General features: G+C 48.0%; 1 protein-coding gene across 14 annotated transcripts in view; it reads left to right on the top strand.

Moving 5' to 3' along the window:
• The window catches only part of LOC119973345 (mucin-2-like), a 186120-nt gene that overhangs the window by 88292 nt on the left and 79824 nt on the right, over window positions 1-18004 (top strand). For 11 of the 14 annotated variants that reach the window (XM_038811279.1, XM_038811274.1, XM_038811268.1 and 8 more), the window contains 6 exons: window positions 605-658; window positions 3059-3112; window positions 5384-5437; window positions 7280-7333; window positions 9888-10247; window positions 11893-11952. In XM_038811279.1, the coding sequence (XP_038667207.1) occupies window positions 605-658; window positions 3059-3112; window positions 5384-5437; window positions 7280-7333; window positions 9888-10247; window positions 11893-11952 (636 nt within the window). The remainder of the gene's footprint in view (window positions 1-604; window positions 659-3058; window positions 3113-5383; window positions 5438-7279; window positions 7334-9887; window positions 10248-11892; window positions 11953-18004) is intronic. The other 3 variants (XM_038811281.1, XM_038811280.1, XM_038811275.1) reach the window with 2 other exon arrangements.

Raw genomic sequence — 18004 nt, 5'->3', positions numbered from 1 at the left:
TCTCTTGTAAAGTGTTTAGGATATTGCTGAGGAACCTGCGCTCCTCATAGACTGTTTCGGTCATTGCTGAGAAACCTGCGCTCCACATAAATTGTTCAAGACATTACTGGGGAACCTGGAATACTCAAAAAGTGTTTTGGATATTGCTGAGTTACCTGCGCTCCTCGTAAAGTGTTTCGGACTTTGCTGAGGAACCTGCGCTCCTTGTTAAGTGTTGACAAACATCCGCTCCTTATGAAGTGTTTAAGACATTACTGAGGAACCTGTGCTCCTGATGAAGTGTTGACGAACCTGCGCTCCTTGTGAAGTGTTTAGCGGAATAGGAATACATATTAAAGGCGGATGTGAATGGATGGATAATTCCACACGATAATTCCAGCAATTATAATGTTGCAGAAATGTAAGACTCAAGGGAGCAAATATTAAATAGTTGTATTGTCCCTTCACTAAAATAATTGTTATCAGTGGAATGAAATAGAAGAGAATAATTACACTTTTTATATTTTTGTACTTGATATGCAAAATGAAAGGTTGTTTTTAGATCTGATACTACCTAGTCTCAGGGTGCAGTGTAACAGGTTGAAATCTTTTTTCTGCTCTACAGAAACAACACCAGAGATACCGACTACAACCACATCTACCACCAGCTACATACCTGGTAAGTGGGCTGGATCCTCCGTTTGAGAAACTGAGTGCTGACGCCGGGACTGAATCACGAGTATTCTACATCCCCAAAAGCGGCGCCGTTCTCTGAGCAATTCTGACATGTTACTGGGCTAGCACTGGCGGCACACGGGACTAGTGAAATTCCAATGCATGCCGGTGTGTGATACGTCGGGTTGGGATTGGCAGTGGAGAGCCAGACAAGCAGGAGTGCATATAGGTGCTCCACTCCCCACATACCCTCATCCCAGCCAAGAAGATGGCACTGATTGCGCTGGAGCACTGCCATCCCGTTGGTAGGTCGCCTGGAGTCAGACGGTACCTAGAGGGCGTGGCCTGGGGATGCACCCAAATGACCCGTGTCGCTAAGTTCACAGTGAGCAGACAGCGGTATGTAAAGCTGCATGGTTGACTTGCAGACTGCAGCAATGGTGGCTCGTGCCTGGCCACCCTGAACCCCCGGCCCACCACCCAGCCAGCCCTCCGCTACTCCCTCCGGCCCTGGCAGGTGCCATCCGGCCAGAGGCACAACTGTGCTTTAGCGATGATGGACACTTTTCGTCCTCCCTCTTGCTCATTCAGCAACCACGACGCACTGTTCCCGATTTTCAACAGCACAAGTGAACCTCGCCGTCGGTCTTTCCGCCTGGCAGAAAAGGAGCACCATGGGGCACATGGTAATTGCTGGGTCGGGCCTCTAATGATATGCCAACAGCCTTTACTCTACACGTTGCATGCCCAGGCCGAGATGCAGCCTCGGGTCACCGGCGCATAGCATTCTGTTAGGCGGCCGGTGCCGGCCTCGATTTTTGGCTGGAGCTCGATTCTCCGCCAGATCACATTCCGCGATTCTGGCGTCTCTGGACAGAGAAGTCCTGCCCAGTGTGTTTCAACTCACACCATGGGCGGGATTCTCCGCTTGCCGACACCGATTTTGTTATCGTCGATTGGGCAAAGTTTCCCGATGCCTATTTTCGGTCACTCTACCCCGTCCTCATCAAGGAGTACTCCGCATCTCATTGGGATGGCCTCAGGATATTACCTTAAGGCTCTCCCCGATGCTCCGCCCCCGATGGGCTTAGTTTGCTCATGGTCTCAGGAACCCGTCCTGGCACCTGCAACTGTGTCCAGTGTAGCCACAGTCAGGAGAGTCTTGCTGCTGTCCGGGGTGGGGGGGGGGGGGGGGGGGGGGGGGAAGGTGGGGGGCGGCTTCGGTGTGGACAGGGGTGCCTGGTGGGGGGTGGCCCGGGGTTGCGAGGGGATGTCCCGGGGTCACTATCTGGCAGGTCGTATCCACGCGCAACTGGTGCCATGTTGTATGGCGAGACTGCTGGGCAGCACGGTGGCATGGTGGTTAGCACAATTGCTTCACAGCTCCAGGGTCCCAGGTTCGATTCCCGGCTTGGTTCACTGTCTGTGCGGCGTCTGCACATTCTCCCCATGTGTGCGTTGGTTTCCTCCGGGTGCTCCGGTTTCCTCCCACAATCCAAAGATATGCAGGTCAGGTGGATTGGACATGATAAATTGCCCTTAGTGTCCAATATTGCCTTTAGTGTTGGGTCGGTTTACTGGGTTATGGGGATATGGTAGACATTGCTGAGGATCATGTTCTCCTCGTAAAGTGTTTAAGACATTGCTGAGGAACCTGTGCTCCTTGTAAAGTGTTTAGGATATTGCTGAGGAACCTGCGTTCCTCATAAACTGTTTCGGTCATTGCTGAGGAACCTGCGCTCCACATAAATTGTTCAAGACATTACTGGGGAACCTGGAATACTCAAAAAGTGTTTTGGATATTGCTCAGTAACCTGCGCTCCTCGTAAAGTGTTTCGGACTTTGCTGAGGAACCTGCGCTCCTTGTTAAGTGTTGACAAACATCCGCTCCTTATGAAGTATTTAAGACATTGCTGAGGAACCTGTGCTCCTGATGAAGTGTTGACGAACTTGCGCTCCTTGTGAAGTGTTTAGCGGAATAGGAATACATATTAAAAGCGGATGTGAATGGATGGCTAATTCCACAGGATGATTCCAGCAATTCTTAAGTTGCAGAAATGTAAGACTCAAGGGAACACATATTAAATAGTTGTATTGTCCCTTCCCAGGTTGTCCCAGGGTTGCTGGGTTACGGGGGTGGGGTGCGGGCGTGGGCTTGGGTGGGGTGTTCTTGCCAGGGGCCAGTGCAGACTCGATGGGCTGAGTGGCCTCCTTCTGCACTGTAGATTCTATGATTCTATGATTCACTAAAATAATTGTTATCAGTGGAATGAAATAGAAGAGAATAATTACACTTTTTAAATTTTTGTACTTGATATGCAAAATGAAAGGTTGTTTTTAGATCTGATACTACCTAGTCTCAGGGTGCAGTGTAACAGGTTGAAATCTTTTTTCTGCTCTACAGAAACAACACCAGAGATACCGACTACAACCACATCTACCACCAGCTACATACCTGGTAAGTGGGCTGGATCCTCCGCTTGAGAGACTAAGTGCTGACGCCGGGACTGAATCACGAGTATTCTACATCCCCAAAAGCGGCGCCGTTCTCTGAGCAATTCTGACATGTTACTGGGCTAGCACTGGCGGCACACGGGACTAGTGAAATTCCAATGCATGCCGGTGTGTGATACGTCGGGTTGGGATTGGCAGTGGAGAGCCAGACAAGCAGGAGCTGCATATAGGTGCTCCACTCCCCACATACCCTCATCCCAGCCAAGAAAATGGCACTGATTGTGCTGGAGCACTCCCATCCCATTGATAGGTCGCCTGGAGTCAGAGTGTACTTGGAGGGCGTGGCCTGGGAAGGCACCCATATGATCCGTGTCGCTAAGTTCACAGTGAGCAGACAGCGGTATGTAAAGCTGCATGGTTGACTTGCAGACTGCAGCAATGGTGGCTCGTGCCTGGCCACCCTGAACCCCCGGCCCACCCCCTAGCCAGCCCTCCGCTAATCCCTCCGGCTCTGGCAGGTGCCATCCGGCCAGAGGCACAACTGTGCTTTAGCGATGATGGATACATTTCGTACACCCTCTTGCTCATTCAGCAACCACGACGCAATGTTCCCGATTTTCAACAGCACAAGTGAACCTCGCCGTTGGTCTTTCCGCCTGGCATAAAAGGAGCACCATGGGGCACATGGTAATTGCTGGGTCGGGCCTCTAATGATATGCCAACAGCCTTTACTGTACACTTTGCATGCCCATGCCGAGATGCAGCCTCGGGTCATCGGCGCATAGCATTCTGTTAGGCGGCCGGTGCCGGCCTCGATTTTTGGCTGGAGCTCGATTCTCCGCCAGATCACATTCCGCGATTCTGGCGTCTCTGGACAGAGAAGTCCTGCCCAGTGTGTTTCAACTCACACCATGGACGGGATTCTCCGCTTGCCGACGCCGATTTTGTTATCGTCGATTGGGCAGAGTTTCCCGATGCCTATTTTCGGTCACTCTACCCCCTCCTCATCAAGGAGTACTCCGCATCTCATTGGGATGGCCTCAGGATATTACCTTAAGGCTCTCCCCGATGCTCCGCCCCCGATGGGCTGTGTTTGCTCATGGTCTCAGGAACCCGTCCTGGCAGCTGCAACTGTGTCCAGTGTAGCCACAGTCAGGAGCGTCTTGCTGCTGTCCGGGGTGGGGGGGGGGGGGGGGGGGGGGGGGGGGGGGGGGGGGTAGGGTGCTTCGGTGAGGACAGGGGTGCTTGGTGGGGGGTGGCCCGGGGTTGCGAGGGGATGTCTCGGGGTCACTATCTGGCAGGTCGTATCCACGCGCAACTGGTGCCATGTTGTATGGCGAGACTGCTGGGCAGCACGGTGGCATGGTGGTTAGCACAATTGCTTCACAGTTCCAGGGTCCCAGGTTCGATTCCCGGCTTCGTTCACTGTCTGTGCGGAGTCTGCACATTCTCCCCATGTGTGCATTGGTTTCCTCCGGGTACTCCGGTTTCCTCCCATAATCCAAAGATGTGCAGGTCAGGTGGATTGGACATGATAAATTGCCCTTAGTGTCCAATATTGCCTTTAGTGTTGGGTCGGTTTACTGGGTTATGGGGATATGGTAGACATTGCTGAGGATCATGCTCTCCTTGTAAAGTGTTTAAGACATTGCTCAGGAATCTGTGCTCCTTGTAAAATGTTTAGGATATTGCTGAGGAACCTGCGTTCCACATAAATTGTTCAAGAATTTACTGGGGAACCTGGAATACACAAAAAGTGTTTTGGATTTTGCCGAGTAACCTGCGCTCCTCGAAACATGTTTCGGACTTTGCTGAGGAACCTGCGCTCCTTGTGAAGTGTTTAGCGGAATAGGAATACATATTAAAAGCGGATGTGAATGGATGGATAATTCCACAGGATGATTCCAGCAATTCTTAAGTTGCAGAAATGTAAGACTCAAGGGAACAAATATTAAATAGTTGTATTGTCCCTTCCCAGGGTTGTCCCAGGGTTGCTGGGTTACGGGGGTGGGGTGCGGGCGTGGGCTTGGGTGGGGTGTTCTTACCAGGGTCCAGTGCAGACTCGATGGGCTGAGTGGCCTCCTTCTGCACTGTAGATTCTATGATTCTATGATTCACTAAAATAATTGTTATCAGTGGAATGAAATAGAAGAGAATAATTACACTTTTTAAATTTTTGTACTTGATATGCAAAATGAAAGGTTGTTTTTAGATCTGATACTACCTAGTCTCAGGCTGCAGTGTAACAGGTTGAAATCTTTTTTCTGCTCTACAGAAACAACACCAGAGATACCGACTACAACCACATCTACCACCAGCTACATACCTGGTAAGTGGGCTGGATCCTCCGTTTGAGAGACTAAGTGCTGACGCCGGGACTGAATCACGAGTATTCTACGTACCCAAAAGCGGCGCCGTTCTCTGAGCAATTCTGACATGTTACTGGGCTAGCACTGGCGGCACATGGGACTAATGAAATTCCAATGCATGCCGGTGTGTGATACGTCGGGTTGGGATTGTCAGTGGAGAGCCAGACAAGCAGGAGCTGCATATAGGTGCTCCACTCCCCACATACCCTCATCCCAGCCAAGAAGATGGCACTGATTGCGCTGGAGCACTCCCATCCCGTTGGTAGGTCACCTGAAGTCAGACGGTACCTAGAGGGCGTGGCCTGGGAAGGCACCCATATGATCCGTGTCGCTAAGTTCACAGTGAGCAGACAGCGGTATGTAAAGCTGCATGGTTGACTTGCAGACTGCAGCAATGGTGGCTCGTGCCTGGCCACCCTGAACCCCCGGCCCACCTCCTAGCCAGCCCTCCGCTACTCCCTCCAGCCCTGGCAGGTGCCATCCGGCCAGAGGCACAACTGTGCTTTAGCGATGATGGACACTTTTCGTCCTCCCTCTTGCTCATTCAGCAACCACGACGCACTGTTCCCGATTTTCAAGAGCACAAGTGAACCTCGCCGTCGGTCTTTCCGCCTGGCAGAAAAGGAGCACCATGGGGCACATGGTAATTGCTGGGTCGGGCTTCTAATGATATGCCAACAGCCTTTACTGTACACGTTGCATGCCCATGCCGAGATGCAGCCTCGGGTCACCGGCGCCTAGCATTCTGTTAGGCGGCCGGTGCCGGCCTCGATTTTTGGCTGGAGCTCGATTCTCCGCCAGATCACATTCCGCGATTCTGGCGTCACTAGACAGAGAAGTCCTGCCCAGTGTGTTTCAACTCACACCATGGGCGGGATTCTCCGCTTGCCGACGCCGATTTTGTTATCGTCGATTGGGTGGAGATTCCCGATGCCTATTTTCGGTCACTCTACCCCCTCCTCATCAAGGAGTACTCATTGGGATGGCCTCAGGATATTACCTTAAGGCTCTCCCCGATGCTCTGCCCCCGGTGGGCTGAGTTTGCTCATGGTCTCAGGAACCCGTCCTGGCAGCTGCAACTGTGTCCAGTGTAGCCACAGTCAGGAGAGTCTTGCTGCTCTCCGGGGTGGCGGGGGGGGGGGGGGGGGGGGGCTTCGGTGAGGACAGGGGTGCCTGGTGGGGGGTGGCCCGGGGTTGCGAGGGGATGTCCCGGGGTCACTATCTGGCAGGTCGTATCCACGCGCAACTGGTGTTTAGGATATTGCTGAGGAACCTGCGCTCCTCATAATCTGTTTCGGTCATTGCTGAGGAACCTGCGCTCCACATAAATTGTTCAAGACATTACTGGGGAACCTGGAATACTCAAAAAGTGTTTCAGACTTTGCTGAGGAACCTGCACTCCTTGTTAAGTGTTGACAAACATCCGCTCCTTATGAAGTATTTAAGACATTGCTGAGGAACCTGTGCTCCTGATGAAGTGTTGACGAACCAGCGCTCTTTGTAAAGTGTTTAGCGGAATAGGAATACATATTAAAAGCGGATGTGAATGGATGGATAATTCTACAGGATAATTCCAGCACTTCTTATGTTGCAGAAATGTAAGAATCAAGGGAACAAATATTAAATAGTTGTATTGTCCCTTCACTAAAATAATTGTTATCAGTGGAATGAAATAGAAGAGAATAATTACACTTTTAATATTTTTGTACTTGATATGCAAAATGAAAGGTTGTTTTTAGATCTGATACTACCTAGTCTCAGGGTGCAGTGTAACAGGTTGAAATCTTTTTTCTGCTCTACAGAAACAACACCAGAGATACCGACTACAACCACATCTACCACCAGCTACATACCTGGTAAGTGGGCTGGATCCTCCGTTTGAGAGACTAAGTGCTGACGCCGGGACTGAATCACGAGTATTCTACGTCCCCAAAAGCGGCGCCGTTCTCTGAGCAATTCTGACATGTTACTGGGCTAGCACTGGCGGCACATGGGACTAGTGAAATTCCAATGCATGCCGATGTGTGATACGTCGGGTTGGGATTGGCAGTGGAGAGCCAGACAAGCAGGAGCTGCATATAGGTGCTCCACTCCCCACACACCCTCATCCCAGCCAAGAAGATGGCACTGATTGCGCTGGAGCACTCCCATCCCGTTGGTAGGTCGCCTGGAGTCAGACGATACCTGGAGGGCGTGGCCTGGGAAGGCACCCATATGATCCGTGTCGCTAAGTTCACAGTGAGCAGACAGCGGTATGTAAAGCTGCATGGTTGACTTGCAGACTGCAGCAATGGTGGCTCGTACCTGGCCACCCCGACCCCACCTCCTAGCCAGCCCTCCGCTACTCCCTCTGGTGCCGCTCGATTCTCCGCCTGATCACATTCTGCGATTCTGGTGTCGCTGGACAGAGAATCCTGCCCAGTGTGGTTTACCTCACACCAGGGGCGGGATTCATCGCTTGCTGACGGCGATTTTGTTATCGTCGATGGGACAGAGAAACCCTTTTTATGACCGAATCGGGGCCTATTTTTGGATGCCCCCTCCTCAATGAGGAGTATGCCGCACGCCATGGGGCGGCCTCAGGGCGTTACCTGAAGGCCCTCCCCCGATGGGCCGAGTTCCCGTACCGACCTCCCCGGACAGGCTCCGGAATGTGGCAACTAGGGGCTTTTCACAGTAACTTAATTGAAGCCTTCTCGTGACAATAAGCGATTTTCATTTTCATTTCAAATCATGGTCTTAGTGGCCAGGAACCCATCCTGGCAGCTGCGGGTTGTGGCCAGTGTAGCCACAGTCAGCGGAGCCGTGCTGGTGGCCGGGGTGGGACTTCGGCAAGGACTGTGGGGACTGGTTGTGGGTGGCCTGGGCGTGGCAAGGGGATGTCCAAGGGGGCACTACCTGGCCGGTCGGGTCCACGTGCAACCGGCGCCTTGTTGTCTGGCGAGCCCGCTGCAAGTTGTCGCCTTGCGCATGCAGGGCCATGGATCTAGCAATTCCCCTGGCCCCTTATTTTGTGAAGGCCGTGTTTTTTACGTGGCGCTGCTGCTAGGCCCTCACCGGTGGAGTGTCAGTGCTGGGGCCTTGCCAAATCTTTTCATCGTTAAACTAGACACTTCCTCTGGACATAGCCGCAAACTCAGAGAATCCAGCCCCAGGTCTTAATTGTCTAAGTCATGTAATGTGCCATTGCGAAGGTCACAGAACATGGCTTTCAGCTTTACATAAAACCTTTTCATTCGCACTGAGGAACTTGCACACCTTGTAAAGTCTTTTGGACATTGCTGAGGAAGCTATGCTCTTCGTAAAGTGTTTAGGACATTGCTGAGGAACCTACGCTCCTCGTAAAGTGTTTTGGAAATTGCTGTGGAACCTGCGCTCCTCGTAAAGTGTTTTGGAAATTGCTGAGGAACCTGCGCTCCTTCCCACGCCCAGATACACGTGTCACCAGAAAATCAGTCAACCCCTCCTGTTGAACTTTCTTTTTAGAACTTCATTTCACCACCAGCTCATCAGCGGTTGAAAATCACTCCCTTCATCTTTGAATGGAGTGAAATCCTTGTGTGGCAAAGCAACCTGTCAGTCATGTCGTCAATCTTGTGTTGAGTTAATTTTTGTTTGCTGCATTGCAATGAAATGGTTTGGTGAAATTGTGATGAGACATCTCGCCCATCTACGGGCGGCACGGTGGCACAGTGGTTAGCACTGCTGCTTCACAGCGGCAGAGGCCTGGGTTCAATTCTGACCTTGGGTGACTGTCTGTGTGGAGCCTACGTTCTCCCTGAGTCTGCGTGGATTTCATCCAAGTGTTCCGGTTTGCTCCCACGATCTGGAGCTGTGCTGGTTAGGTGGATTGGCCACGCTAAATTGTCCCTTAGTGTCCAACATTTTGGTGGGGTTACGGGGATAGGGTGGGGGAGTGGGCCTAGGTAGAGTACTCTTTCGGAGGGTTGGTGCAGACTCAAAGGGCTGAATGACCTCCTTCTGCACCGTAGGGATTCTAGGATAACGGAAGTGAGACCAAATTGGGAAAATTATTTTGCCATTTTAATCTTTGTATTTCTTGTTAATTAACTTGATTAAAGGCAACATAATGAAGCCTAAACTTTAAATCTTGCATTCCTTGAACCCCAGCATTGTTAGCAGCTGAAAATCACCAGCTTGATCTTTCTAATGCTATTGGGATACACGTATGATAAAGCAACCTGACAATAGGACAGTCAGGTAGTCAAATGTTGTGTTGATTTGATATCCTTTGCACCATTGTGTAACTAAGATGCGATGGTGCAACCCACATCGAAATGGTATCGCATCAAGTTGGGAAAAGTTGTTCTGCCATTTTAGTCTTTGTATTTGATGTTAATTAACTTGTTGAAAGGCAGATTCATTAAGCCCAGGCTTCTTATTTTGCAGAGGAGGAATGTAACGGCGAATGGTCTCCTTGGTTTAATGATGAGGCACCTTCTGAGATCAGCCCGGGTGATTCTGAATTATTGGATCCTCTAAGTGATGAACTGTGTCCTCCCTATTCTGATATAGTTAATAAAATTCAATGCCAATTTGCTGATCACCCTGAATGGCCAGTAAGTGAATCAACAGACAATGTGACCTGTGACAAAGACACAGGACTTGTCTGTACATTCGATCAAAGTGCTTCGCAGGAAAGGAAGTTTTGCTATGACTACAAAATTCGAGTTTGCTGTGTGTCGCAAACAATATCAGAATGGACAACAACCCGTCTGCCCAAAACCACCTCTACAACTACGATTCCTGGTAAATATGATATTCAGGTGTAAAGGGACATGTCTTTGAGAACTAACGCACTTTGAACAAATCTGTGCTGTTACAGTGAAAATTCCATATCTAGCAAATGAAGTAATAATTAACACCAAGCTTAGAAATGGCTGGGTTAATGTCGCAAAAGTCCCACAAATTGGTAATATATTCTTCAGTCTGCTATTTCAAACAAACCATTAATGCATGTAAAGTAAATGGCCTTTTGTCTCAATTGGTGAGGATTATAGCGATAAGATGATTCATGTACTCCTGAATTCTTTGCCTAATGGTTTCACTTATTATTTAAATCTTAATCCCAGCAAAGGGCAACATGGCGATCAATTTTGTCTTTGCCACTAATTAGAAACCGCAGTATGGCATGTGTCTGAATATGGTGGTATCGTTTCCCAGCACGGATATTGAACCAATAGGAACTCTCACTGACCTGAATTACTCTGAACAGATAGCACTGGAGGATCTAGGGAGGAGTGTTATTATTTATTTTTTGGGATGTAGGCATCGCAGTCAAGGCCAGTATTTTTTTCCCATCCCTAATTGCCTTTGAACTGAGTGGCTTGCTTGACCATGTAACGGATTAGTTGAGAGTCACCCACAGTGCTACGCATCTGGAGTCATATGTAGGCCAGACTGGGTAAGGGTGGCCAATTTCCTTCTCTAGTGGACATTTGTGAACTGGATACGTTTTCACAAGAATTGATGATAGCTGGCATGGCCACGATTATTGAGCGTCTCTTTCAAATTCCAGATTTTATGAATTAAATTTAAATTCCGTCAGCTGCTGAGGTAGAATTTGAACCCATTCTCTGAGCACATTATCCCGTGTCCCTGAAGTACTAATCCAGCGACACTATCGCTACACCACCATTTCCACATAAAGTACTCCCCAGTTTGTCCTGTTTCATTTCCAGGATTGCTGCCCACACATCTTAAGAACCACTGTTTATCTGGGTAGGTGAGGTCAAATGGCCTTGTCCGTTGTAAAACGTTTCCATTGTCCATTGGAGACAAACATTTACTGAAACTTCCTTAACATCATAATCAGATCTAGGTGACAACTCCAGTATCTCTCAAACTTGCAGCAATCATAGAATCATAGATTTTACAGTGCAGAAGGAGGCCATTCGGCCGACCAAGTCTGCACCAGCCCTTGGAAAGAGCACCCTACCTAAGCCCACACCTCTATCCTATCCCCGTAACCCTACCCAATCTTTTTTGGACGCTAAGGTAATTTAGCATGGCCAATCCACCTAACCTGCACATCTTTGGACTGTGGGAGGAAACCGGAGCACCCGAAGGAAACCCACGCAGAGACGGGGAGAAAGTGCAAACCAAGCCAGGAATCGAACCTGGGACCCTGGAGTTGTGAAGCAACTATTCTAACCATGGTGCTACCATGCCCACCATTGTGATGGTGATGTTCTGGATTTAGGGCACTTCATCAGCTGTATTAGCTCCCCCTGAAGTGATTTTATTTTATTGAGTAGCCTAAGGTAGAAGTGTCCACATTTGAGTTCTGAAACTTCAATGCTTGTTTACATGCAGCAGAAAAATCCATTTCTAACTTGATTCAAAGAGCCTCAGTGTGCAGTGTAACAGGTTGAAATCTTTTCCTACTCTATAGAAACCACTCCACCGATTGTGATAGAAACCTCAACTTTGTCTACGACCAATTACATACCTGGTAAGTGACAGTGGTGTTATATCTTACACTGTGCCTGTCCTGACAAGTGGATTCTTTTCAAACTCTAAGTTGTCTAGCAACTGATTAGGTGACAAGGTAAGGCTTTTATTTTGTGCACCTCATGTTTTCCTTTCAAATTTTTTGGCTTGAATGTGTTTTGATTTTTTGTCATTATGTTGTAACTCCTGGGACAGTTTTTCCTAGGAAATTGTACTTCAGACATAGATCAGAATGTACATCAGGATATTAAGGACAACTGATTTATTTTGTAATGAATTTTAAATTCCACGTCCCCGTCCCTGGTATTTTGCCTTGGCTTCAACAAGGATATATTACTGGGGGTAGAGGGGGTTCAGGGTATCAGGGGCCCCTGGCTGGCTGGGCTAAGGGCAGGATGGTACTTTGGCACCCTAATGCCACCTGGGCAACCTGCCATTGCCAGACAGGCACACTGGCAGTGCCACCTGGGTGCCTGCCTGGCACTGACAGAGTGCCTGGTTAGCAGTGCCAAGGTGCCTGGGTGGTGTAATGATATGTAGACTGACATGAAACTAAGGGGTTAATCAGAACACCTGGCTGTGGCACGACCACGAGAGGGCACTACACAACTCATTATAAAACCAGACATACACTAGACCCTCCCTCTCACTCCTGGCAGGGACTGTAGGATTAGCACCAGAATAGTTTAGATCTCAGGCTGGGTCACCACATGTGGCCTAGATCCCAGTTGTACAACTAGTCATTATCACTGAGTTACTAGAGTTAGATCAGCAGAGTGTCAAACTCATTTATCTAGTTGTTGTTACTGAATAAATCTTTTCAACTTACTTCAGGGACTGGAGTGTCTCTCAACATTGTCTATGGTCAGTAGAAACTTGTGTTAATCAAACAGCATAACATAACAGGTGACATTTTGCCCACACCGGTGATTGGGCCTGGGGGTGCTTTGTCCTTATTAGGTGGGGTGTGGGGGTTCAATGATGCCCTTTTTGGTGATTTGGGGTGTTGGGGAGGTCCGGGAGTTCATCAGTGCAGGAAATGGGACTGGGTGCGGCCTCAGCGCGGCGTTCCCCACTGAGGTTCTGAACGGAAACAGAGTCCCGTTAGATCATCCGGGCTTTCTCCTCGCTGCGCATGCTGGCTAAAAGCGCTCGACACGGAACTGTGTTTCATTTCAGTTAAATCGCACCCATAATTTCAGTTATCGTGCTTATTTGTAACACAATGACAATGTTGATTACAGATGAACAAACATACGAACAAGGAGCAGGAGAAGGCCATTCAGGCTTGATCTTTCTCCGTCATTAAATAAGATCATGACTGATGTTATGAGCCAGGGATTAGAAACTCTAAAGTGTATTATGAAGCTCACATATATTTACATTGTGTACCCTGCGTTGCCCTATTATGTATTTTCTTTTTCTTTTATTTTCTTTTCATGTACTTAATGATCTGTTTGAGATGCTCGCAGAAACATACTTTTCACTATACCTCTGTACACGTGACAAGAAACAAATCCAATCCAAACCTGACCTATAACTTTTATGTTGAATTTGGCTAGGATGAGCACAAAAGCCTTCCTTGCAGGTGTAATTCATCAGACTTCATAGACAATATAATAAAAACAAGATTTATTCTAAGAATGTAGTTAACACATATATATCTATAAACACAGCAAGAATTTTTATCAATTACAAACATAAAGACACCACACAGCTACAGTAATCTATGTATATAACACTTAATTAATTCCCCCTTAACTGTTCCAATTCAATAACAAAATCCCATAAACCAAACCCCTTTTCAAGGGTGTGGCCCAGCACACTGCATTCTCACTTAAATGGGACTTGTCCTTTCCCTGAGATTCTGATCCAGCCTCAACCTCTTTCTGTAAAGAAAACTATATATTTACAGTTACCAAAGCAGTTAGCCACAACCAAATGTTTTTTTTAAAACTGGAACAGCTTTTAAAATGAAAACTTAGAAAGACAGGTCAAAACACTTCTTTCCCCTTCCGTGATCCAAAACAGTCAAACTGAAACACCGTCTCACTTCACAGCCACAGCCCAATGTGCTACAAGTCACATGATAAGAGACTAAACCTTTCTTAAAGGGACACTCGCATGGCACCGATCTCATTGTAACCTCATATCTGCATCCTGCCTCCCCTGATAACCTTTCAGTCACTTGCTTACAAAGAATCTTTCCACCTCTGACTTAAAAGTGTTGAAAGACTCTGCTTCTACCACCATTTCAGGAAGAGGGTTCCTATGATTCACATCCCTCTGAGAGGGAAAATCTTGCCCCATCTTTGTCTTAAATAGATGATCTCTGAAACTGACTCCCTAGTTCTAGATTATTTCACAAGAGGAAACATCCTCTCCATCTCCCCCCCTGTTAAGACCCCACAGGATCTCATATGTTTCAATCAAGTCAGCTCTTCGCTAAACGCCAGTGAATACAAGCCTAACCTGTCCAACCTTTTCTCATAATCATACCTCCATTTGAGGAATTAGTCTGGTAAACCTTTCCTGAACTGCTTTCAATGCATTTACATCCTTCCTTATACTGCACACAGTGATCCAAGAGTCTGTACGTTCTCCCTGTGTCTGCGTGGGTTTCCTATGGGCACTCTGGTTTCCTTGCACAAGTCTTGAAAGACGTGCTTGTTAGCAAATTTGTGCATTCTGAATTCTCCCTCCAAGAGCCGGAGTGTGGCGACTGGGTGGTTTTCACAGTAACGTCATCGGGGTGCTAATGTAAGCCTACTTGTGACACTAATAAAGATTATTATATTTGGTCTCACTCGTGCCTGTACAACTGAAGCATATCTGCACTACTTTTGTATTCAATTCCCCTCATAATGAATGATAACATCCTATTAGCTTTCCTAATTATTTACTGTACTTGCATACTAGCCTTTTGTGATTCATACACTAGGACAACTAGATCTCTCTGTACCTCAGAGCTCTACAATCTCTCACCATTTAGATTATGTATTTCTCTTTTGTTCTTTCTGCCAAAATGGACAAATTCACATTTTCCCACATTGTACTCCATTTGTCAGATCCTTGCCCACTCATTTAACTTATTTATGTCCATTTGTAGCCTCCTTATCTCATCTTCACAACTTCCTTTCTTACCCATCTTTGTATTATCAGCAAATTTGGCAACCATCCCTTCATCCAAATTATTTATATAAATTGTAAACAGATGAGGTTCCAGCACTGATTCCTGTGGCATACCACCTGTTATATCTTGGCAACCTGAAAAGCACCCCTTTATGCCTACTTTCTGCTTCCTGTTAGCCAGGCGATTTATGACAAAATGTTATGCCTGACACCATGAGCTTTTGTTTTCTGCAATAATCTTTGATATGACACTTTATCAAATGTCTTCTGGAAATCTAAGTACAGTACATCTACTAGTTACCCTTTCACGTGTAACTTGTCACTCTCTCAAAGAATGGCAAATAGTTGGTTAAACCTATGATTTCCCTTTCACAAAACCATGTTGACTCTGCCTGATCATTTTAATTTAACCAAGTGCCCTGCTATAGCTTCCTTAATAATGGGCGCGATTTAACAGAAGAGTTTCTAAGAGTTATTTAAGGTGGATTTGGCTGGGAGTTTCTCTCTGGCTTTGCTGGCGAGTTCTCCACTACTATCTAACCTGACTTAGTCACTTTTTTGGGCTCTGGGGAGTTTCTCTCTGGGCTAGCCCACATTTAGAATTTTTTACTTTGCTAGAAAGCTGAACCCGCTGGCCATAACGGCTCCTCTGAGATCGGGCAACCATATTAAAAGGGTGCCCAGATGTCTAAGAGGGCTTCTGGGACACCCCCCCCCCCCCCAACCCACGGGAAATGTCACACCCCAAACACATGGGCATTATCTCATGAACTGCCAAGTGAAGGCATCCCACTATCGGGTATTTGAGGGCCCACCCTTTAGGTTCCCCCCCCCCCCCCCCCCCCCCCCCCCACGACCCTAAACTTACATGCCCACAAATTACCGGAGGCCCCTTTATTCCCACCTTTTACCCACTCCACCCTTCAAACCCTCCTCACACCTCCTTTCATGGCTTGGCCCCCCTCAGGCCCTGACCCTTGGGAGTGCCACCATGGCACCTGAGCACCCTGGCACTGCCACCCTGGAAACCTGGCAGTGCTCCTGCCAGCCCAGAAATGTCACCCAGGCACCTTGTCAGTGCCAGGGTGGCAGTGCCAAGGTGCCAGCCTGGCAATGCCAAGGTGCCCAGGGGAGAGCCAGGGTGCCACCCTGGCCTGTCCCTGACCGCGCAGGGACCTCTAATGGCATGTGAGACCCCCTACGTGCCATTCCACCAGGTCCACATTTATGGACCAGTACTAAACGGTGCTGAGCTGGGGCCTCCTTGGGGAGGCCGAAAGAAGCCTAGAGCTGGTTAGATGCAGCATCAGGATGGTTAAGTGGGTTGTTAAACCCACTTAACCATGCGAGACTGGGTCCTGCCCCGCGATATCTCACAAGATCTGGTTAACCATGATTGGCTGGCAGCTCTTGACAGGTAGACCTTTCACCTTTGAGTCTAGGGAACACTTGCTTCTGCCCAGTGCAGCGGATCTTGCTAAAAAGAGGAAACGTGGAATTCTCATTGGCTCCCTGGCTGCCAGACGAGAAGCCAGTTGCTTATATTAAATTCCACTTGTCATTTTAAAGATCAAAAGCTTCTTGAACCCGTCCCCTCTGTTCAGAGCTGAGGTACACGGGCAGGTATAATGTGGAACTCTCCCTGGAAAATGTATTGTGGACTGCTGATCAGCTGATTGTTTTGCAGAATTAAATGTCCCCCCACCACTGCTCCTTCCTCTTGTAGGCAGCTAAACATCACTGCCTTAATCTTTGGAAAAGAAAAGTCCCATCTGCCGAGAACTTCCAGCCATTTAGAGGGTAATCAGCAGGGCCACCAGAGAGGTGGTGCTGTTGGCAATAATGCACCCACTCAAGGACCAGGATCGGCGAGCAGGTCACAGATTGGTGGCAGGGGTTCACGGAGCTGGCAGGGTGTTGGGATAGTTGTCGGCAGCAAGGGCAAGGTGGGTGACCCCTCAGTACGTACTCCCTGAACTACCCACCCTTTCCAATGCATGATCCCACAATTAGGCACTGAGTGCTTTTAAAAGAGAGACCCACACCCTTCCTTCCACTTGTCCGTAATCAACCCCAACAAGGTTTACATTTTGAGTTCTCTTCTTGCCGCTGGTGGACATCGACAGTGGTCAGATGAGGCCCTTAAATGGACATTAACTTCCCACCTGAGGGCCTTAAATGACAGTGTGGCAGTAAGGCTGTCCACAACACTTCCTGCCATAGATTTAGTCAAAGTACAGCTGGGAAGGCAGTGGGGTCCCCACCAAACGCACCACAAGCGTGTGTTTCAAATTGCACGTGGTGAGTCGAATAAGAGTCTGTGAAAGAAAGCTAGATCAGTCATGCTGTCATATGTTGTGTTGACCTGACATTTGTTACATCATGGTGGCTATATTGTGTGACTAAAATGTATAAAGGATCTTACAAATCTGGATGGAAATATCATCAAATTTAGAACACCTGTAATTTATTCACCCCTTTCCAGACATGCGTAGGGGTCTTCTGCATTACAAGCCAATCTTCTGTACACATATCAGAATAACAGATAGAGCTGACCAGCAATTTAATCTCTATTACCAGTAACTGGCAACAGTCACACTGCAAGTGACTGAATAGGGTGGATGTGAGGATCTACCGCTCACTTTGCATTCTCTTGTCTAGACTGTGCTGCAGGGCACAGGAAGGTGTTCCTTTTGTATAATTACCAATTGCTTCAGTGTGTTCACACCCATTATTTATCTGGATAAGTTGGTTGAGTGTGCATCTGCCCATTGTGAAAAGTTGCCACTGGCTACTGAAAACTAATACCTGCAGGCACTCCGTTAAATCCACAGGATAATTCCAGCAATTCTTTTGTTGCAGAAATGTAAGACTCAAGATAATGGCTATTAAATAGTTGTATTGTCCCTTCACTAAAGTAA

This window comes from Scyliorhinus canicula, chromosome 11 (genome assembly GCF_902713615.1).
Source record: "Scyliorhinus canicula chromosome 11, sScyCan1.1, whole genome shotgun sequence".
Lineage (NCBI taxonomy): Eukaryota > Metazoa > Chordata > Chondrichthyes > Carcharhiniformes > Scyliorhinidae > Scyliorhinus > Scyliorhinus canicula.
This window is presented reverse-complemented; position numbering and strand designations above follow the sequence as displayed.